This window comes from Perca flavescens, chromosome 13 (genome assembly GCF_004354835.1).
Source record: "Perca flavescens isolate YP-PL-M2 chromosome 13, PFLA_1.0, whole genome shotgun sequence".
In the NCBI taxonomy this organism is placed as follows: Eukaryota; Metazoa; Chordata; class Actinopteri; order Perciformes; family Percidae; genus Perca; species Perca flavescens.
In genome coordinates this window covers 6,010,939-6,033,778 of record NC_041343.1, presented here as the reverse complement: position 1 = coordinate 6,033,778, position 22,840 = coordinate 6,010,939, and the positions used below count along the sequence as shown (strand labels likewise).

Sequence of the window (22,840 nt, the reverse complement as noted above, 5' to 3'; positions counted from 1 at the left end):
GCTAGCATGCTAACGGTTGCGGTTAGCCAGCTCGTTTCGGCTAGTGACGTAAAAAGCCCTGCCGATTTTGACCAGCTCAGCCGGAGACTGAAGGCAGGACACATTCAGAAACCCGTATCTCACTCAAAAAAGCATGGATGTTTTTGTTTTTTTTTCTCATAATATGGGCACTTTAAACACTTTTTGATATTAATGAACGTCCGTTACATTCAAGCCATTGCCAAATTAGTTGACACAAAGCTAATTCAGCCTATCAGCTCCACAACACACTCTCTCTGTATTTCTCAGTACAACTGTTTACAAAATTGTGAAGTCTGGCAGCTCGAGTAATGAGTTTTACGTCACCGCTGAGAAAGGACCACAGCGGCGTTCAGCTTTGGAGACAAAGAGGACATACAAATTACAAGATAATTACCTCTTCTGAAGAGTCCATCGTTTTTTTTAATCCTCTGTGTCACTGCTGCATGGAGGATGGGCGGTCACCAAAGGCTTGTATCATGTGGACGCGCCGACAGTGTTGTTGTCATTACTTAGAATTCCTCTTGGGGGCGACAGAAACTACGCACTATAGCTTTAAATTCAAACCAATAAAGAGAGAAAGTGAGTCGTAGCTAGAGAACCCCAGAGAGTTAAAGCGTCAGCATGGTCTGATTGCAGCAGCCAGAAAGCACGCCAGCCCTTGCCTCTAGTAATGAAAGATGACCTTGTCTTAATGAGATGTGGTCCATGTAAAAGAGGAGAGCGGCTGCATTGATCGCGGAAGACCTTGATGGCTGATTGACATTGCGCTTATTATGCATGACAACACTGGCCCAGAGCCCCCAAAAGCTGGGCCAGTGGACTCTGCTGCTCACAAGATGACCTTAATGCCTCATCTACATGTCCGCCAGCAACAGTCAGGCGTTGATGCGGGGAGGTCTGTACAGCTGTTTAATGATGAGTGAGTGACTGCTGAACAAGTGCAAATCAGCTCTGATGCCAACGAGTGTGAAATGGCTCGTGTTATTGCTTTTTCTTTTCTTTGCCTTTCCAACTCTTCTGGCACACATTGGAACCAATGTATGTGATATGATGTATGTGATGCACTCTCCCTTTCTCTCTGGCATGGTGATGACACAGCTGTAAGTAGTTGGTTGGAAGAAAAAAAAGAGTGCACACATCTACTTTTAAAGTTAACCCTAACCCTTTTTCAGGTAGGTCAGCAATAATGACTATCAGTGCTCATCTGTCTATTGTGTGTTTGTTATTCCACAGGTAAAAAATTTGAAAACACAGAGATGTTTGGGCAGTACCCGCTGCAGGTGAATGGCTTCAAGGATCTCCACGAATGTCTCGAGGCAGCGATGATTGAGGGAGAGATCGAGTCCTTGCACTCAGCAGAGAACTCTGCCAGGTCTGGTCAAGAGGTCAGTATGACAACAGTTAAAACTTGCTGGGGAAGTATTAATGGAAATGTAAGTTTGTTTTCATCCTGAATGAAAAGCAGTACGTGCACTTAACAGTAAGTAATGGCCTTAAGTTTCATACTGCTTCATACGTTCCAAGCGTTAAACATTTGGGATTACGTGGTGGATCCTCTCCAAAGGGTTGACCTCCTTGCCCTTATGTCACACCTATGCTATTCTGGGTGTGACCTCTGGTTAGCTGTAGCCTGGCCTTGGCTGTCCCACAGCAGCTGGGAGCAGCTAATTACCAGGTCAGTACACAGATGAGTATGGTACCCAGCTCTCTGGAAAAACCCCAGCCATCCCGAGGGACGCAGGAAGGGAGGGAGCGTTAGAGACAGAGCAGGAGTGACACTCCATTCACATCATATAGGAATACAGGGTTTCCCCCAGGAAAATGCAGGTCAAATCTAAATCGCATGATGGCGCAGTGGATATAACACATGCCTTTGGTGTGGGAGATCTGGCTTTGATTCCCACTGCGATACATCAACCAATGATATATAGCAATTGTAAGTCGCTTTGGATAAAAGCGTCAGCTAAATGACATGTAATGTAAAAATAAAAATCATCTTAGACAGGTATTTTGCAAAAAAAAAATTGGTTATAGGGTTCTGTGACAAGTGAACGTTAAAAGAAAAACTACTCTAAAGTTGGGCTGGGCAATATGGAGAAAATCAAATATCATATAATATATAACACACACCTATATATATGAGGTGTGAATCTTCACTGATCTACCGATTCGATTACGATTATCATGTCTTCGATTCATCACGATGCATCCAAAAAAAAAATCTATTAAAGCCATATAGGATATTTGACTGAATCCAGCTTACAGTTAACTGTTAGTTCAAGAAACACAGCTCAATCACAAAAACAAAAACCAGTCTCCAGCTACGGCTAAGTCCTCTTCAGCAGGGAAACACGCTGTCGTCCTCTCCGGTCAAAAATCAGCATCCTCCAAATTAGCAACTCTCCGCCGTTGGCTCCAACTTTAGCCAGGCACACTAGCTAAAACTAGTTCTAAACCACTGCTGTTCCTCTTCAGCTTTCGTTACTCCACTTAGATCTTCTCCAAGCTAACTATTCTAGTGTCTCTCAATGTTTCTCAGTGTTTTATTTCCTCTTCTCGAATTGCAATTGTCCATGTCCGCATCACGATGCATCGATTATTTGATTAATTTCAACACCTCTAATATCTATCTATCTATCTATCTATCTATCTATCTATCTATCTATCCTTGACCAGATACCTTGATATCAATCAATCTTGCGACAGTATTTTAGTTAGTAGACTATTGTTGCTTTCACAAACGGTGAATGGTGTCATATCACAAAATTGATTCATAGATATATTACCCAGCCCTACTCTAAATTACAATCAAGCCCTACCAAAATAATATATTCTGACACGATACAGAGAATCCATCTCAAGGTCAACATCCAATTTTTCTTTCAGCACTGGTTTACAGAACTCCCTCCTGTGTTGACCTTTGAACTGTCAAGATTTGAGTTCAACCAAGCACTGGGGCGACCTGAGAAGATCCACAACAAGCTTGAGTTCCCCTCTATGCTCTACATGGACAGGTAATAGAAATATTAGCGCTGGACTTTATTCTGGAATCTACAGTATTTGTGTCTGCAGTAAATAACAATTAATCCCAAGTCTCTTTTAGACTGAAGCCTGTGCTGTGGACTTTGTGTTGTTAGGTACATGGACAGGAACAGGGACATAACCAGGATCAAGAGGGAGGAGATCAGGAGGCTGAAAGAGCATCTGACGCTGCTTCAGCAGCGACTGGAGAGGTACTATTTGTCCACCAATAACTGTTTATTTAGCCCAGGTCTGTTCCTTTCTCACTATGCCCTCTTTTCTTATTTGTCTCTCCCTTGGCTTCCATGCATCTCTTTGACACTTACTCTCTCTATTCTCTCTCAGGTATCTGAGTTATGGCTCAGGCCCCAAGAGGTTTCCTCTGGCAGATGTCCTCCAGTATGCAATGGAGTTTGCCTCCAGCAAGCCATTGTGCACCTCCCCAGTGGAAGACATTGACTCTTCAGCTCCTCCCGGTGGCACAACAGGACAACCGCTTCCCCCACCAAGGCAAGTTTCATAACAGATAACATAACAGTTGTTTGATGTCACTGTTTTCCTCTTTTCCATCATTTCAGGGGTGGTAAAGCAGGTGAAGATGAGGCAGATGAGTAAAGGGAGCGTGCAAATGGAAACAATGGGCCTAATGCAAGAACATTTTCATATTGTTATCCTAAACCCCTCTTTTTTTTTTTTTTTTTTTTTTTTTATTAGTATTTGATATACCGTGTCTCTCACCCTGCAGCACAGCCGAGCAGGACTCCTTGCCTGCCCTAGAGACCTCGGGCCCCGCCTCAGGTCTCAGTGCACCTCCCGCTGCAGCCCAGCAGCAGAGAGTACCCATTCATAAGCCCTTCACCCAGTCCCGGCTACCTCCCGACCTCCCAATGCACCCAGCCCCGCGCCACATCACTGACGAAGAGTTGAGGGTGCTCGAGGGCTGCTTGCATCGCTGGAGGAGTGAAGTGGAAAATGACACGCGTGGTAGGTCTACCTGCCTCCTGCCTGCAGCCCTTTATGCTCGTCTCTGTTGTGTAGGACTGGTTACCGAATTTAATGCTGTTTTGGCAGAGACCGCATTGCCTCTTTCGTATCCAAAAATGCCTCGTCATTCTATACCCAATTTGAATATCTAAGGAGCAAACGCATTAGCGTCAGTGAGCCAATAAGCATACAGCATGCTTGTACCAAGATCTAATAATGCAGGTGATTGGCTGTCTAACATTACACGTCATCACAGTCTTGCATTGCCAGACCTTCCTCCACAGCGCTGCGGAGGAGGGTCTGGCAAGTCCACACAGCATTCTGGAATGGGAGAAAAACATGCTCTGGTTTTTTGGTATTTCTTTAAACCAATCACAATTGTCTTGGGCGCTGCTAAGCCCTGGACGGAGCAACGGTGCCGCTACCAAATAGACTCGGGATGGAACTTGTTTAGCTAGCAGTCTGGATTTACCCTGCAGAGATCTGAGGAGCAGTTAACCATAGTCCTCATAAATCCACCGGAGTTTAGAACGCCTACACAAAGAAAGAGGAAGGTGTGGGACATCCGGCCAAAATGAGTGAGAGTCGAGACAGGCAGGAAAAACTCTACGTTACGTACAGAGACGGGGCTCACGTAGTAGGAACTGAAAAAATACATTTGTACAGTAATGCGTAATGTTGTAATTTCCTTTTGGTCAAAATGGATTTTATAAAAATTGGTATCGAAAGGGAACTGGTATCGAAGTCACTGTATTTGTATCGGTACCGGTATTGAATTTTTTTTTAACAATACCCAGCCCTACTGTTGTGCTTTCATCAGCATCAATTCCCTGTACCTCTGTAATATTGTAAAAGTCGCATACTAATGGCACTTACTAATAGATTGTATATGATTTTCTTCCCACCAGATCTGCAGGGCAGTATAAACAGAATCCACAGAACCATTGATGTTATGTACTCTGACAAATCTATGATGCAGGTGAGCAGCACTTTTTGGTAATCGGTCACATTTGCAATACAAGAAGCCGTCAACTGCTCCATTTGTTAATCAGCATTTTAAATACCCTCTGTGTTGTTCCAGGTTCCATACCGGCTTCACGCAGTGCTTGTCCATGAAGGCCAGGCCAACGCAGGCCACTACTGGGCTTACATCTACGACCCACATCAGCGTTGCTGGATGAAGTACAACGACATCTCCGTCACCAAGTCGTCCTGGGAGGAGCTGGTCAGGGACTCGTTTGGCGGCTACCGCAATGCCAGCGCATACTGCCTCATGTATATCAACGACAAGAAGCCCTTTCTCATAGAAGGTACACACAGACCAAGGTTTAGCCCGTAGTAGGGTTCAAATGTGTTAGAGCTGTCAATCTTCCTCTATAATACCATTTGAATTTCATTTTTTTTTCTTCACGTGCGGGTAGGCCACGGCGAGAAGAGGGAGAATAGCTAATGTTAGCCAACATATTTATAAAAAAATCACATTCGAAAAGTAATTTCAGCATTCGAATAATATTGATTTCTATTTTTTTTTCACTATTCGAATTATATTCGACTTTTGGAATTTGTTCCAAAATGTACCTTTGATGCAAAATTGTGTAAGAGGTCGGTTTTTGTCTCTGTTTATTAATTCTCAAAAACGCTAGGCTGCAGTTACAGGCCAAAATATAACATCTGCTACTTATTTGTCCAGTGAAGGACTGATCAAGTCATGGGAGACATGTCTGATTTGAATCAACTATTGTTTCTACTGCTTTTTCTGTCACTCCCTCGCTGGTTGTCACATAGTCTCTTTCCTTGAAATGTGGAGGTAATATTTGATTCGTCGTATACAAATCGTGCTTTATTATTGGATTCATTTAGGGACATGATTCAATTCTGTTATTTTGTATATTCTGGGAGCAGTCTAGACAATTTCCAACCACTTCCTTTATATATCTTGCCCACGTCTGGTATAAATCTGAATGTAGATATAAATGCAGATATTTTTGTGTAGCTTTTCATTACACCCCTGGTACCTGCATAGCCCTATCCCTGAGCTTCTTGGTAATTTAACACTAGAATAAAATATCTTCGGTCATCTGTTGGTTCGGTTAAATCGAAGTAGTGAAGCTGATTCCACTCAGACTTTGTACTGCCATCTTTCCTGTAGGGCAGTTTGTAGACCTTCTGTTGAAAGTGAAAATAGCAAATCATGACAAGAACAAGTGAGTTCTTGTCAAAGCATAGGTTTGAGGCTTCTTCACTTTATGTAAAGTCAGTTCTGTTGAAAGAATTGATATAAAAAAGACACACATTGTCATGTTTTTGAGCAGCCCAGTTTACAGTCACGGTCTCTCTCTGTTGTCTGTACAGAGGAGTTTGATAAAGAAACGGGACAGATACTCAGCGGCATGGACAAACTGCCTCCGGATCTGAAGCAGTATGTGAAGGAGGACAATGAGCTGTTTGGCAAGGAGATTGAGGAGTGGGACGCCCTGCAGGCCCGCAAGGCCCAGCAGGAGAAGCTTGCCCTGGCCACAGCAGCCGCAGCTGCCTCGGCAGCAGCCAGCATCTCCACTTCTTCCTCTTCCCCTCAGCCCATGAGTATTGAGTCCAGCCCTCCAGACAACACAGGTCAGGGTCCTGACACTCAGAATACACAGGAGAGCACGCAACTGAGAATCAATACTTGGCTGGAAGATAAATACAGAAAAAATAGTTATGAAAGGATGAGGAAATGACCTTGAAATATTGGCATGCAGTCATACAACCTTTGGCATGTTATTGTATAATATTTTATATTTAGGAAAGAGATAAAACAAAGCGGTTGAGCGATCTAGAGAATTTACAATTTACGTTAGATAAACAAAGCGAGTTCCCTGCACAGGGAGCATCCAATCATATTGTATAACTTGCTGTGCTCCGCCACTAGCACAAGTCTAGCTAACCTTCTCCTTGTCGTTATGGAAACGACAGGTCTCACTACTCCGCTTGTCATTACCATGGTCAGCTGTCAAAAAAGCGCTTGATGTAGGGCGCTTTTTTTTAACTTCAAAAAATAGCTCTCTGAGTTGCAGAAAAAAAAAACCCGTTGTTAGTGGCGTTTAAAAAGAAACGCTCCGCACTTTTGTGAGTACTCCATGGAATTATAATGTAAAACAGCCGCTGAAAAAACGCCAAATGTGAACATAGCCTTAGATGTTCATTATTCAGCACTCCTATGTATTTCTATTGAATTATGGTGAGCACACGGTATGATGATATGCTAAATTAGGCAGTGAAGGATAATTGTTATTGATATTTTAATGTGGACATGCTGTTTTTAACCTAAACTACATTTGAATCCAGGCACCGGTCCAAAATAAGAGCTTTATTCATGTAATCCTAGATATTGGTAAACAATATGGATCATTTCTGCAATCATGCTCACACTAATGCACCTCATGCACATTTATCATTTGTGGCATTTGTATAGATGACAAACGCGTATAAAATCAATTCAAAATGCTTGTGCAAAAAAAGAAAAGCCATGCATTTTTTTGGTTTGTTTCTCTTACGGTGTCGTTTCCCTCCTGCAGCACCCCAGCAGGACCCAGAGTACATGGAGCAGCCATCACCCACGAATGACTCCAAGCACCTGCAGGAGGACACGGAGAGGGCCATCTCCAGGGCTGCTGCTGAGCAAGAGGAGAGAAGCCCCGAAGCATTGTTAAATGCTGTATGTAAAACACGCACTACACCGTTCTCACACCGAGTCATTGTCTCCCATCAGGTGCCTCCTGTTGTTCTTACACTTCAGTTTGTTAATATTGATCCCCGAACTGAAGCGTATCCACCTGTGATTTAATTTAGTCTTATTTTATTTCATCCAGTAATTTTTTTTCTTGTTGAGTAACTAATCTAAGGGTTTTTTTGGGTTGTTTTTTTAAAGATTATTTTTTGGGCATTTCCGCATTTTAATCACTGGGACAGCTTAGATATGAAAGGGTAGAGATAGGGGGCAGGCATGCAGGAACCCTGGGCCTCTGCGCCGAGGAATGAACCTCTCCATGTGGGCGTGCGCGCTACCAACTGAGCTGCTGTAATCAATATTTGAGCATGCTCACTCGACTCTGCAGTTCCCCTCACCTCTATATAACGTTCGACTTGAGGGGGGTGTTCACATTGGGGAAAATGGTTACTTGTGTTGAACTAGTTTAATTTCTGTCTATTACAGATAGAGGACAGGGTATTAATCAACTTGACAAATTTCCACCCTGGTGGACAATAACAATGTATTTTATTCTAACTCTCCCTACATCCCCATTAACAAACTTTGCACCCAACATTTGGACATTTAATTTTCTAAATACTACTTACATATAGAGCATCCAATCTGTACATTTAATATTCATTTTGTCAAACCAAAGGCATCAAGCACTCATTCTTCAGAAAGTACAAGACCGGTGTCAAAGGATGAAAATCCTATTCGGAAGGAAAGCCTTTCATTCTCACGTTATGAGGCAGTTCTGGGAGACGGCAAAAGGAAGATGATTTGCAGCTTAAGTCAAACATCCATTAGACATCATTTCTAATCTCAGTCCATTGATCTAGAGTGCTGCAGATCAACAAAATACCATTTATTGAATGAAAAGGGTTTCTACTGGTGATACGGGACGGGTCATATGGTGAAAATAAATTACAAATATACTTTACTTGCAGGATAAAAAGATAAAAGGTAAGATAGAACCGATAACTTGAAGAGGATACTTGTCCTGATTGATAATGAGATATATTCTATTCTTGCTGTCCCTACATCACTGTGAGACAAACTTGGGACGGGACTGACTACAGTGATGAAATGTTCAGCTGTGATACGGTTGTGTGTAAAGCTGCCTTTTATATGAAAACATGCAACCGATTGGGACAGGCATAAATAGAGTAGCTTCTTATTGTATAAGTGTTTCAGGGGTGGAGAAGAGTAATTGAAAGAGGTTTGGAGCTTTCGGTTAAAAGTTTAAATCCCTCCTTCGGTCACGGATCATGGAACACGAAACTTAAATCTGTCATTGGGGTGGTTGGACTTATTCACGCACTTTAAAAAGATTTATTTAAAGCTTCTTTCTTTGCACATTTTTATTTACAGCATTATGTGTTTATATTTATGTCACGATATGCTGTATGAGAAAACAGGTAAGTTATATGTAAAATCCGACATTGAGTATAGTGAAAATGGAATGATCCTCATTTAAAAACGCCTCTGCAAAGATTCGAGTGTGAGATTGGCAGTCGAATCGGGCTCCTTCGAACGGTGCACCCTCAACTAGGCGCCGTGCTACCCCTGGCAGCGCGCAAAACTATTCCAACTTTGACCTAGTTGCCGCTGACCTTTCGAAATCGCAACCAATTAGATAACAGCTGTTGTTACCTAGCAACGGGAAATGGATTCCTTGACACCCTTGATGACGAATACCTGCGCTGCGATTTGCTTTAAACTTGATGTATAAATTATGTGTGAATATCAGTTTTCATCCATCCGGCCCAGTTTAATATTCAGTTAAATGTTATACAATGTATGTAGTTGGGGGTCCCTTCTCCATCTCTCTTTTAGCTAAGGGGTCCTTGGCCTAAAAAACTTTGAAGACCCCTGGTCTAGGTAATTAATGGGAAACACTTGGTACTACTTTTTATACTGTAACATTTCACTGTTTTTTTTTTTTTTCCCCTACATGTGATCTTCCTTTGCATTTCCATCAGTTCTCTGTCCTTCCTGTTTCATCTGTCTCTCTACAGTCTCTTCCCCCTCCCTCCTCCCCTCAGCCTGAGGTCCAGGTGAGCACCCCCTCCAACCCTCCCCCTGACCTGGTCACGGAGGATGAGTCCCCTGGCCAGCGCACAGTAGAGGTGGCAATTCCTAATGTGGGGACCTTTGTCATTGAGTCAGAAGAGGGGGGGTACGATGACGAGGTAGCTCTCGCCCAGCCAAATCTTCTCTCTTCCTTTTTGTGCTAAGAAGCCTGCGCCTGTTTTGATATTTGGAGTGAGAGCACCATTGCCCATTTACATGGCTCTACATAAGGTTTTTCACACCTGAGAACATCTGACCGCTTTACGCCGACTGATTTCAGGATTGGCTTGAGGCTGGAAATGCTGTGCAAATAAGTCTGACCTCTTTGTTGGCCTTCCTGCATTACTCTTGTGTGAAAAGTCTATTCTTGAGCTAGTCTGCATCTTGACACAAAGGCAGATTGACCTTTTGCAGAAAGCTACGGTCTGCTTCTTCACACATGTCACTCTTAGGTGAAAAGAAATCATGTTGTGATTTGAAAAAGCTGTTGTATGTTGTCCATTTGATACCTACCTTTCACCTGTACGTGAAGCCAAATGCACCAACCTTGTTTATTATAGTTTGCACAGATTTCATGCAGTTACCATGGAATCACAGTTTTTTTTTTTATTATTATTTCTTTGGGTTGTCTTGATATCGGCAGCAGTTGTAGATCAGTATGTTCTGAGTGCGTTGCTGCTGCTCAGTATTCCAGGCTGACTCCTGCACTGTTTGCTCTCTGTCACACACAGCTGTCATATGGCTGCCTTGGTTTCCACACATAATCCTTGTGAGGATTGTGCCATTGAACTGACTGGCTGTGTCCGTCACAATAGTGTCACTCTAACCAATGCATGGACTGCTGAGTGATGTCTGGCATGCCCTAACTGTGGTATGCTCAATTGCAGTGCCTCAGCGCACATAACATAGTGGTCGGCCTTTCTCAGTTCTTCACAAGGGCCTATTGTTTTGTTTGACATGGTTCCTGCTTCCTGGTCAGGCAATGATGACCCCCAACATGCAGGGTATAATTATGGCCATTGGCAAATCCAGCAGCGTGTATGAAACGAATGGGCCCGAGGCAGCCTTTTTTAAGGTACACACTATCTCTCCTTTACCTCTCTTCATTCCACACTAACTCACTCCACCTCCATCCACCTACTCTTTTATGTGTTTCTTTGTCTTGTTCTTCTGTGTACTTTCTTGCAGTGCAGTAAGAAAGATTAAAACATGTTGCAGTAATTTACAGCAATTAGTAACTATTACAGTAACAGTGGAACTTAAGTGAGCAACTCGAACCTTACAAATCAAACTGGGCAGCATGTGAGGGGAATGCTATCTGTATTCATGCTTGTGCTGCACAGGTGCTCACCGCTAAACTTGCCTCCCAAATCTCTTTAAGAAACCGAACAGAAAGGTAAACTGAGGAATCGTGACCGTACTATATGCCATCTCAGCAGTACATATATGCTATATTCTCAATAGGGACAATGTGTGGTAAAACCAAAGGGACAGATCGATTTCTAATAGGGAAAAAGTTAAGATGCAAATGAACATCTAATTGTGGCCAATAATGTATTGAGAAAGATTTCCATAAATGGACTCAATCTCAATAATAATCTTGTTCAAGTTGCATGTGCTGCAGATTTTTTAGTTCAGAAAGAGAAAAGCTTAAAAGAGAGAGATTATGTTACTAAATATATTTGATGTTCATGTACCAGTCCTGCGGAGACACATCCGCCTCCTGTAGAAGTTCTGTTGTGGTTTTGCATTTAACTCTGACTACCCATTGAACCGGTCACTTTTCCCACAGCACAGAGGGAAGATTGCAATTATGATTGCACACGGCGTATTGTTTTCAACATGTCATTATTCGCAATGTCACAATGTATAGAATCTGTTAGACCTTTTGCAGTCCTACTATTTCAATCCAATCTCTTGAAATACAAAGTTTTTTTCAGAAATATGAGCCTAAAATCGCAAGTGCGTTGAGACTAGGGCCGTGTACCAAACTTCTGCACTTTCAGAATTTCCTCCGTAGTATCGATTCAATACCTAAGGAGTTGATCTCATCAGCGTCAGTGAGCCAAGAAAACATGGAGCATGCTTCTACCAATATCTAATAATGTTTGTGATTGGCTGGCTAACATCGCACATTGTAGAGGGATGCAGAAGAAAAAAAACACGACGTTACACACAGACGGGGCTAACGTGTGTAAGGAGGCTAAAAGATTAAACAAATATTTGAACCATAATGTTGTAAATTATTTTTGTTAAAATGGATGTTATAAACTATGTATTGACTATGATTCAAGAACAGTTTTCAAATTCACGCCATCTGTATTGAATTCTCTCTCTCTCTCTCTCTCTGTCTTTCTCTCTCTCTCTCTCTCTCTCTCTCTCTCTCTCTCTCTCTCTCTCTCTCTCTCTCTCTCTCTCTCTCTCTCTCTCGTCAGGCGATCAAGCTGGAGTATGCTCGTCTTCTGAGATTTGCCCAAGAGGACACACCCCCTGAGAATGACTACCGACTACAGCACATAATCGTCTACTTCATCCAAAACCAGGCGCCCAAAAAGATTCTGGAGAGGACTCTGCTCACACAGTTTGCTGACCGGAACCTGGCCTTCGATGAGAGGTAGGATAGACTGTACACTCTGCAACAACTTTGTGTTTTTTCTGTTCTTAAGTCACTTAAAACAATCAAGTTAGATCAGAGATCTTCAACAGGGGGTCCAGGGCCCCTATGGGGGTCCTCAGACCAAATTATTGTTAATTTTTTTAAAGTTTTTTGTTAGAGAAAAATATTTTGCACGTCTATAACGTAAAACCGGTGCGTAAGTCAAAAGTTGAAAAGAAACTCCTGCACGCTGTCTAACTTGCAAACAATGTATTTAATAGTAGGCAACGTTTCGTACTAGACCATCATCAGGCAAAATCCAACAAATTATTAGCAAATATAAATCAGCCAAAATCAGCTGGAAAAAAACACTGATGACAGGCTTGCTGGCCTATAGGTAAGGAAATCACTGGTCCACAGACACAATTCATAATAAGGATTCACTGCCACATGTATGTTAACATTAAAACATGATTCATAAAATCATGCCAAAAATGATTTTTATAGCTTAGCTTATGCACTAAAAAGGTATGTATAGTTATATATATATGTTAGGCCGCCCTACACGTTATTGTAGGCCCAGTTTAATATGCAACTTCATTGTAGGCCCAGTTTAATATGCAACTTCATTTTTTACAATATATGTAGTAGGGGGACCCTGCTCCATCTCACTCTCAGTTAAGGGGTCCTTGGCTTAAAAAACCTTCAAGACCCCTGAGTTAGATCATTTAAATAAAAAACATGTCTCGCAATGCCCAGCAGAAGGCAGCAGAGACCTTGCCTCTGACATAAAGGATCACTGTCAGTCTCGCCTGGACAACACCTTCCTGCTGCAAACCCTTGCCGATCGTATTCCCTCTTTCTTTTGTTCAAACGCAAATCTTAGGAGACACAAATCCAATAATGACTTTTTTTTTTTTATCATTATTACTGCTGACTGCAAATATTAAGATTCCCTCCCTCTGAACAGCGTGATGTTAATGTCATTAGGGTGTGTAATGCCCCTTACTATCTCTTAAAACTTTTTTAACTGCGCTTGTTGGCCTCAATCCATATTCATGAGTGAAAAAATTGATTTCTCCCTTCTCCGCTATTTTGAGCAAGATAATTAGATTTATGTGTGCATGTGGCCTCAATAGGAGCCTCCGGAGGAGCGTTTCACTTCTCCTTTCAGCACTAAAGAGTGATTCATTATGCCATGTTAGGGCCTAGGGGCAGGGTGGACTGTTTCATCTCCTGTAGTACCTTACAATGACTCATCGCTAACGCCGCTTCCTCTTCCTGTCTCCCCATCTTCTTCTCCCCCCCTCCCCTCCGCAGATGTAAGAGCATTATGAATGTGGCACGTGCCAAACTGGACCTCATTAAGCCTGATGAGGTCAACATGGACGAATATGAGGTCAGCACTGCTTTCTTCTGGGTTCTATCTATCTAAAGTAGTAGATTTGAGTTGTTTTATACCGTCTTTAATACAGTATTATACATTGTCTTTGCTGGGACGTAGTTAATCATTAAAAATGCTAGTATTTGCCAGCAACTTTTTTTGATTTTAATTTCAGTATGCTTGCCTACAGTAACTTGTGTTTGTCTCAATCAGATGTGGCATCAGGCGTACCGGAATTTCCGCGAGACAACCATCTTCATGATGTCTGGCTTGGAGCTCTTTCAGAAGACAAAGTACGGTGACACCTTTTTCCAGCGCTCCTCCTAATATTCAACATTGGAAACCTTTAACTCGGTCTCCAACTACTTTGTTAGAGCTTTAACTCACGCGAGTTTAGTGTGTCGCACATGGCATTTATTTTCAGTTGACTTCCCATCTGTAGTGGCCAGTCAATGTTGAAATGTCACCTGCAGAGGGCAGCAACTTAACAGTCTGTGCAAAGCCCTAGCTTTCTAGTTGTGCAGTGAGTTCATCGAGTTTATTTCTCCTGTGAAATGGTTCTCAGTACAACTTTGATACTATTTCATCTGAATGTAACCTGTGTTTATCTCTCTTTTTTTCCAGTTACATGGAGGCTCTGATGTATCTGATCTACTCGTACCAGTACAACAAGGAGCTTTTGTCCAAAGGGTTGTACAGAGGGCACGACGAGGAGCTTCTTGGTTATTACCGTCGAGAGTGTTTACTGGTGAGGCAATGCACACAGTCACTGATTTTATTTCAGACAACTTGTTGATTCTCTCTTAATAACGGTGGATATATTTATTACTGTATGTCCAGGGTTTCCGCAGGCTCTTAAAAAGTCTAATGAAGTCTAAAATTTCAGAATTGAAATTGTGGGCCTTAAATAGGTCTTAGTTTTCCTACATCCATGCAACGCTACCTCTAATGCTCATTGAAATGTGTATTTTTTTTTATTCCGTGGCGTTGTAGTTCTATGCTTTCGCTAGTCCTAATATATCATTTGCTCTAAATGTTCAGATCATTATAACTCTATCTTTTTTTTTTTTTTTTTATTTTAATAGTTTTATTTGCTTTTTAAGTTCTTTTGTGACTCTGCATTTCATGTCACTTTTATGTTGTGAAATAGGTCTTAAAAAGTCTTAAATTTGACTTGTTGAAACCCTGACGTCCTATTCCTTCATTTAACCAGAGTGATCACAAGCAGCGGGGGTTTACCTCTCTTTGTCACTCCCTTTTCCTCTGTGTCAAACTTCCCCTGCTCCAGTGACTCAGCAAAACTCTCGCGGGCCAGACATTTCCCCTTCGATGCTGAGCCGTGGGACTGTAATCAAATTGCTTTTGCTGAGATATTGCTTTGGCTTGCTTGCAGCCCACAAAAGATTCTACTGAGGGTTTTTCATCTGATACTGCCAGATGAAAATCCTTTCAGCGTTGTGATGTGAGCCCCTTTTCATTTCACCCCCTCCAAGCTCCAGGCGGTGCTCTGGTATTATTGGTTAGGGCTGCGGGTATTTTGGTCCGATCAGCCCTTGTACTGGTCTTTAGCAGCCCCTCTCGCCGCTGCACTCAGTAACCTTACACCAGCATTGTGCTCCTAATGTAATCATTGGAGTGGGAATAGGAAGCAGGAGGGCCAGCGAGTGTAAACACATTAGCATGAGACACAAGCGTGTCCTCAGCTAACCTCAAACCCCAGCTCTGAACACCACGGCCTGAACGGTCATCTCAGATCTCTGGCCAGAACCTCCGGCTCCGTCCGCTCTGCTGTTTACCTTCAGCTCTCGTTTTAATTGAAAACACTGCTAACATTGACACAGTTAATGTACTTGGATGTTTTTGCAAATCCAGCCCTCCAAACTGGCTTGAAGAAAAAAAAAAAAAAAACTGGCGCTTGTTTCCTCCGGGGGGAGGTCAGGGAGTTTGTCTGTGACAGGTTTTGGCCAAGAACAGGAAGAAAAGCTTGTATCCTCATGCATGCAGAATCCTCCAACCCACTTAAGTTCCAATGGCTGTAGGATATGTTCTGTGATATTAATGATGTCTGGGGGATTAATGTCCGTACTTAAGCTGTCTGGTACTTATCTATTAGAACAAATGGAAAACGTCACTAGAAAGCACAAAGCAAGAATAGAACAATGATAAAGTCAGCAAAGTGTGTTCTCTGACAAGTTATTTCATTTCCTTGGCCAGGATATTCTGCCGTCTCAAAAGCCATAACAGAAACTTGGCCTTTTTAACTTTGCAACGATTGAGTCTAGAGCAGAGGTTTTCAAACTGTGAGGCAGAACTGTAGTTTCAACTTGGAGCGTGATTATGCCCTAAATCAAAATGAGACTTTGAAAACTTACATATAATTTTCCAGGCCTGGAAAAGTCATAGAATTAGTGAAATCCTTGAATGTTTTGGGAAAAGTCATGCAATTTTGTTGTTTAATAAACCCTCCATATATTGTAACATAATTATTTTCTGTAGCTGTTGACGTAATGTAGCTCTAATGCGTGACAACATTTAGTTTACTGTCGCATATGTTTATTCGTTTTCTCCTGTATGGCAGCTAGCTGAAATGATGTTGCTGATTATGATTTGATGCTATAAATAAAATTTAAAAAAAAAAGTGTTTAAATAGTTTGAATCTGATAAGTTTGAATAATGCCAGGCAGGTGTACATTTTAATATTTAGTGGCTCTCTAATGATGATAATATGATGTAGTATGTAGGCTGAATACTTATGTTGCATTGTTTTTGCAGAAATGAGTCATTTGTTAAAGACAAAATAAGTGTCAAACCGTTCTGTATGAAGTATAAGAGACATTCCATCTTACAGTCATCATCTACAGACTAAAGACAAAAATCTTTGTTTGGTACAGAGCCTCGCATAAATCACACTATAATAAGCTGTGTGTGTTTGTGTCTGTGTCTTTGTGTGTCTCTGTGTTTGTGTATCTGTGTGTTTGTGTCTCTGTGTTTGTGTGTCTGTGTGTCTCTCTGTGTGCCTGTGTCTCTGTGTCTCTCTCTGTGTGCCTGTGTCTCTCTGTGTGCCTGTGTCTCTGTGTCTATCTCTGTGTGTCTCTGTGTTTGTGTATCTGTGTGTTTGTGTCTCTGTGTTTGTGTGTCTGTGTCTCTCTCTGTGTGTCTGTGTCTCTCTGTGTGCCTGTGTCTCTGTGTCTCTCTCTGTGTGTCTTTGTCTCTGTGTGCGTGTCTCCATAGAAATTGAACGAGCAAGCGGCTGCCATGTTTGAGTCGGGAGAAGAAGCGGAGGTGAGCACAGGCCTGGGCATCATGAACGAGCTGGTGGTGCCCTGCATCCCTCTGCTGCTGATCCACGACACGGAGAGGGACCTGCTGGCAGTGGAGGACATGAGGAACCGCTGGTGCTCCTACCTGGGCCAGGAGATGGAATGTGAGTCCCCGAGAGGGAAGCAACACACGCCGCCTGTTAGATATTTCTGGAGGGTTCAAGTCTTAGGTTACTGGTACATTCCCACGTACCCCTGCCAAAGATCCTCATAATCAGGCCACTGCTCAGTTCACACGCTAGCAAGGCTTTGAGGGTTGTGTAGCATTCCCTCTCGCTAGTTCTTTCTTTCAAAACAATGACTAAATCAAATAAATAGACACAATAAGTGCGTAGCAACACACCAAAAGGAAAACAATATCTATAAAGTGTTACAAACAATATGTTCAATCTGTCCGAAAAGGAGCGGGACGAAGCCAAAGCTTATTTTCCCCAGCCCCCCATTCAACTCGTCCCAGGTTAACAAATGAGATTATTCAGCGCTTTCCCAGCGATAATTGCTTTGGCAGTGTAAGTCATAGCCCAAAAAGTCCAACATATAGGAGATCACAAGACATGGTGGTAACTCTTTATTTGAAGTTCCCAAATTTAGCATTCATTAGCAGTATACAAACATTCAATCAGTGGTTTACAACACCCTTCAAGGTAGTTATAAGGATACATTTCAAGTGTTTATTAATGTATAGTATTTGTCAACAGTTATAACTTCCTTTTTTGAAGACATATTTTACAGCCTCCACTTATTAACGGCCACAGGAGGAGTTATAGTTGTGGACAAATCCATTACTAAACCCTCATACCTGCTTAGAACTACGTTATAGTGCGTTAACAAATAGGGTAGCAGCAATTCCATGATTAATCGATTGATTAATCTGCATTATTTGAATCAATTAATCAACATTTACTGGCCACTACAGATGGGAAATAAACTGAACATAAGTGTAACGTGTAACCCTAAACTCCAATGAGTTAAAGCTCTCAAATGTGATTTATTTTCACTGACAAGTGTATGCTGAATATCTTTTGGATTTTGATGTTCGTCCGCAAAACGAGCAATTTGCATACGTAACCTTGAGCTCCTTGAACTGAGAACACTTTGTTCATCTATCACCATCATCGGACATTTATGGCTTTTTTCCATTATATGGTACCTGCTCGACTCTCCTCCACTCTACTCGACTCGCCTCGACTCGACGCACTGTGCATCAGTTTTCCATTGCAGACTTTGGTACCGCCTCAGCGTGGCTGGTCATCATAGCGGCGCCGCAGTAACGCACACACACAGAACGTCAAAGGTGTGTTGTTGTTGCCACAGCCAGAAGACACATTTAGTTTCTAAAGAAGCTGGAGGCAGCAAAAAAAAAAAGCTGGCTAAACTATTTAAAAACGGTGGGTTTGTTCAGGACACACCCGTCTGTCGCTTTCACGTCACCTTTTGGTATCGCCTCAGCTCGCTTGGAACCTCGACTGAGGTGGTACTGGTACTTTTTTTCGTAATGGAAAACCAAAAAAGGCGAGGCGAGGCGAGCAGCTACCGTGTAATGGAAAAGCGCCATTAGTAGACCAAACAAAATGAGTCAATTCAATCCAGAAACCAATCTGCAGGTTAATGGGTGACAATAACCATTAGCTGCAGCCCTATTATAAACCATTTTATTCTGCTTATGAATGCTAAATAGCGGGAGTAACGTCAGAGTAAAAAGTTGCCAGCTCTCGGTATATCACCACATCAGCAATCACATCAGTCTTCTTCAGAAATGGCACAAATAGATTTAAAGCCGTTCACCCTCTGGGGTCTTAGGGCATTTTTACATTCCTTTTTTAAATTCACCTTTTAAGGGTATTTGGATATAACTGATCCCCATGTGTTTCATATCAAAATGTTCCGAACACATTCTGCTCTCTGTAAAGTGTTCCAGAGCAATGTGTGAAGAGGAAATGTGGTCCTAAAGCTGAAAAGTTGAAGTTTGCTTTTTGACATTTCTCAAATTTCTTGACACACTGTTTTGGTGCTTGAAATGACTTCACAGAAGTCTTGGGTTCCGAAAAGTAGCTTAATACATTAATAAAATAGTAAACAAATGGTTAAACTAGTGCTGAAGCAATAGATCGATGATAGTTGATTGTCAGAAAAACACATCACTTGAGTCACTTTTCAGGCCCAAAATAAAAGTGCTACATTTTACTTTTTGTTCTGTTTCATATCATTGTAAATAGAGATGTTCCGATACCAGTATCGGTATCGGCTCCGATACTGCCTAAAACGCTGGTATCTGGAAGTACTGGAGTTTATGCACCGATCCGATACCACGTAATTTAGCCCTAAAGAAAATCTACATTAAAGTAGTTTATTTATGTTCTTTTTCCGTCATAACTGACTGTCAAACTGGAGAATAAAAGAAAGTTCTGGGGCATTCATTGTTTGTGTTTGTTCATGTTTCACAAAGAGTTTAACCTGAGCACGAGCGACAACAAAGATAGAAATCATATCACATCCATACAGGGATAGTAGTATACAGCTGTTAAAACATAATGAAATATATGACACTCTGATATCGGATCGGTACTCGGTATCGGCCGATACGCAAGTTCAGGTATCGGTATCGGGAAGCAAAAAAGTGGTATCGGGCCATCTCTAATTGTAAACACAAGTTGTTGCAGCCCTCCATCCGACAAACCCTCGTCGAAAGATTGTCTGTCAGATTGCACTCAGAAATGTCCAGAGAATGCTCCTGAAAATAATGTCTAATGGAAATGGGATTGAAGAGGATTCAGCTTTTATCAGTGTGTTCCAGTACGAGTCCACAGAGAGCCTTGCTCTCCCACTTCCTTGTTCAGGAAATGCTGAGCGTTATCGCCCAGACCCTGATTCCTTAGTTCTACAATCGCTTTCTGTTCTGGAACATCCTTGCAAACTACTTGTGATATCACATTGACAACATTTACCCAGTGAGTTCTGTGTTTAGGTGTCTGATTTTTACTAGAGATGCTCTGATACCATTTTTTGCTTCCAGATACCTATTCCAATACCCAAACTTGCGTATCGGCCGATACAGAGTACCGATCCGATACCAGTGTGTCATATATACACAGCTGTATGCTACTATCCCTGTATGGATGTGATATGATTTCTATCTTTGTTATACGGCCGGGCTCAGGTTAAACTCTTTGTGAAACATGAACAAACACAAACAATCAACGCCGTAGAACTTTAATTTAACGTTCCAGTTTGACAGTCAGCCGTAAGGTGTTTGGTGTTTTAAGCCCCCAACGTCGTCTTCCAGGCAGCGCTGTCTGGAAGGCACCAAGGGGGTAAGCGTCTGTCAACAACGCGTAGCTCCTGTGGCGACATTTTGATGCTAACAAGCATTCACCTCCCGTTAGCATCCCACTGACTGCCATTCATTTTGGGGCCACTTTGACAGTGAATAACAATATAAGCGTTTTAAGACTTTATTACATTGTTTATTTTTTTTAGAAACACAACAATGTATAAAAGGCTCCATTACGTTGTACCTCACGTTATGGCTCCGTAGCAGACGTTTTAGTAAAAATAGGCTAATGATTGTGTCATAACCACGCAACTTACTGTCACCTAGTAGAGGAATTACCGTATAGTACAGGAGAAGCTTGCAGGCAGTTTGGACTTATGTTAGCTGTTTAGGTTTAATTACTAATGTTAACTAGCATGTTAGTTAGCAATAATTAGCCTGTGCCCATGTAATCTCCTTACATATACCTTCGCTCTCCGTAAGACTGGGAATGATTGAGATTTCTCTCGGCACAGCTACCAGAAGACTTCCTACTTTCCGACAGGTTGCTCACGTCACACCTGCGTCATCTCTCTCAGTTGGAGGCTGCTCAGTAACGCTCAGCCATCACCGGGAAAGTGCTTCTAATAGACTTCACTGGTCTCTGTCTAGAGCAACGGGATCTGTTGGTCCAGTTTATATATACGGTCTATGGAAGGCACTAGGATTAGGCAATGGTTAGGGTTAGGTGCCTTGAAGTCGACAGTCACAGCACTGACTTGAAGTCGACGTTGGGGGCTTAAAACACCATCGAGCCATTTGTAACGGAAAAAGAACCTAAATAAACTACTTTAAAGTAGATTTTCTTCGGGGCTAAATAACGCGGTTGTGGATCGGTGCATAAACTCAAGTACTCTCAGATACCGATACCAGGCTTTTCTGCAGCGTCCGAGGCTTTTCAGAACATGTCTCGTTTTCTTTTTTTTTTTTTTTTTTTAAGCACATTGTGATGCAAAGCCCATACAGTCAAACCATTGAGCATCCTTCTGTTTTTTCCTCCTGCTGGCAGCCAACCTCCAGGAGAAGCTGACCGACTTCCTCCCTAAGTTACTGGACTGCTCGACGGAGATCAAAAGCTTCCACGACCCTCCCAAGCTGCCCACCTACTCCACCCTGGAGCTGAGCGAACGGTTCAGCCGCGTCATGGCCGCCCTGGGCAGGGTGCCCACCGAGGCCAGATGAGCTGGGGGCGGGGATGAGACATCCTCTCCCTCATCACAGGCCCGAATCCTGGGCAGAAACCCATGGACCTCTCTTTACCCATGCCTTCCTTATAAATCCAGGGGTCTCTCGCTTCTAGCTGTTACTCCTCTGTTACTCTTTTGCTGCTATAGGTTTTGCCATTATAAATATTATATCATTTTTATTTTAAGCAAAACACAACAGAGGAAGGAGGATGGACTGATGGGAGGGAATAAAGAAATAAGAGAGAAAAGTTGGTGGGGAAAGAAAACAGTGGCAATCCTGCAGTGGTTAAAAAGCCAAGCACATTTTGCATCCGCTTTGCAAAAAAATAAAACCAGACAGACACGTTTGAGGGTTTTTCCCTAGTTTATTATTGATGTTGTTGCTGTTTGATTCAAGCTCCCCCAAGCCCAGTCATAGCCCTTTCTAAAGCACGCTTCTCTGCGTGAAAGGGGTCACCCTGCTGCTCTGCCTCCAGTTTGGTACAGTATTACCACGTTTTTGTTTCATTTTTCGAAGGAAGTCAGGAAGAGAGCATCGGATTCATCAGTGGCTCAAGGGTATTTCGATCGGGCCTCACGTCTTTGAGGACCGCGGCGGAATGAGATGTTTTAAGTGCTGTGGTAGACAGCCATGGACTTCCTGTGGCTTGTTAATACATCGAGAGAATAAAATTTTATTTATGGCCCTTTTAGGCCAAATAAACAACTGTTTTGCCTGATGTTGATTTGTCCCTTTGTTTGCACAACAATAACTTAACTGATTTATAATGGCCATTGCACACCATTATTAGAAGTGAAAGATGACCTATCATGTGAGATATTATTAAGGTGATGGACAGAGCTACTGGCAGTTAGCCCGGTAAGCAGAGGTTCAGTAAAGATCTGTGGTCAGAACACTTATGGCGCTTACCCACTGCTAGTGCCGGCTCGGCTCGACTCGGCCGCGGTGCCCCGTCCTCAGTTTTCCATCGCAGATTTAGTACCGCCTCATGCCTGAGGCGAGCATGGCTGGTCGTCATAATGAAGAGGCTAAACTATTTAAAAAATGGCGGCTTTGTTCAGGGCCCCCCTTGTCAGTCGCTAGCAATGATGACGCAGTGAATAGGCCTAGTGACAATTCTCTCTGAGGTGAGACCAAAAAAAAAAGTACCTGTTTGCAGGTAACGGGGACTTTTTTTCGTAATAGAAAACCAAAAACGGCGAGTAGAGTC

General features: G+C 42.4%; 1 protein-coding gene across 3 annotated transcripts in view; it reads left to right on the top strand.

Annotated features, from left to right (window-relative positions):
- usp25 (ubiquitin specific peptidase 25) overlaps nt 1-22,348 on the top strand; it is a 45,710-nt gene extending 23,362 nt beyond the window's left edge. Inside the window, exons 10-26 of one of the 3 annotated variants that reach the window (XM_028594765.1) lie at nt 1,255-1,406; nt 2,908-3,035; nt 3,159-3,254; nt 3,388-3,552; nt 3,788-4,026; nt 4,935-5,005; nt 5,108-5,336; nt 6,379-6,639; nt 7,584-7,723; nt 9,778-9,951; nt 10,812-10,907; nt 12,268-12,446; nt 13,749-13,827; nt 14,026-14,105; nt 14,437-14,560; nt 17,044-17,236; nt 21,452-22,348. In XM_028594765.1, the coding sequence (XP_028450566.1) occupies nt 1,255-1,406; nt 2,908-3,035; nt 3,159-3,254; nt 3,388-3,552; nt 3,788-4,026; nt 4,935-5,005; nt 5,108-5,336; nt 6,379-6,639; nt 7,584-7,723; nt 9,778-9,951; nt 10,812-10,907; nt 12,268-12,446; nt 13,749-13,827; nt 14,026-14,105; nt 14,437-14,560; nt 17,044-17,236; nt 21,452-21,624 (2,579 nt within the window). In that variant the 3' untranslated portion in view covers nt 21,625-22,348. The remainder of the gene's footprint in view (nt 1-1,254; nt 1,407-2,907; nt 3,036-3,158; nt 3,255-3,387; nt 3,553-3,787; nt 4,027-4,934; nt 5,006-5,107; nt 5,337-6,378; nt 6,640-7,583; nt 7,724-9,777; nt 9,952-10,811; nt 10,908-12,267; nt 12,447-13,748; nt 13,828-14,025; nt 14,106-14,436; nt 14,561-17,043; nt 17,237-21,451) is intronic. The other 2 variants (XM_028594766.1, XM_028594767.1) reach the window with 2 other exon arrangements.
- The last annotated feature ends 492 nt before the right edge of the window (nt 22,349-22,840 follow it).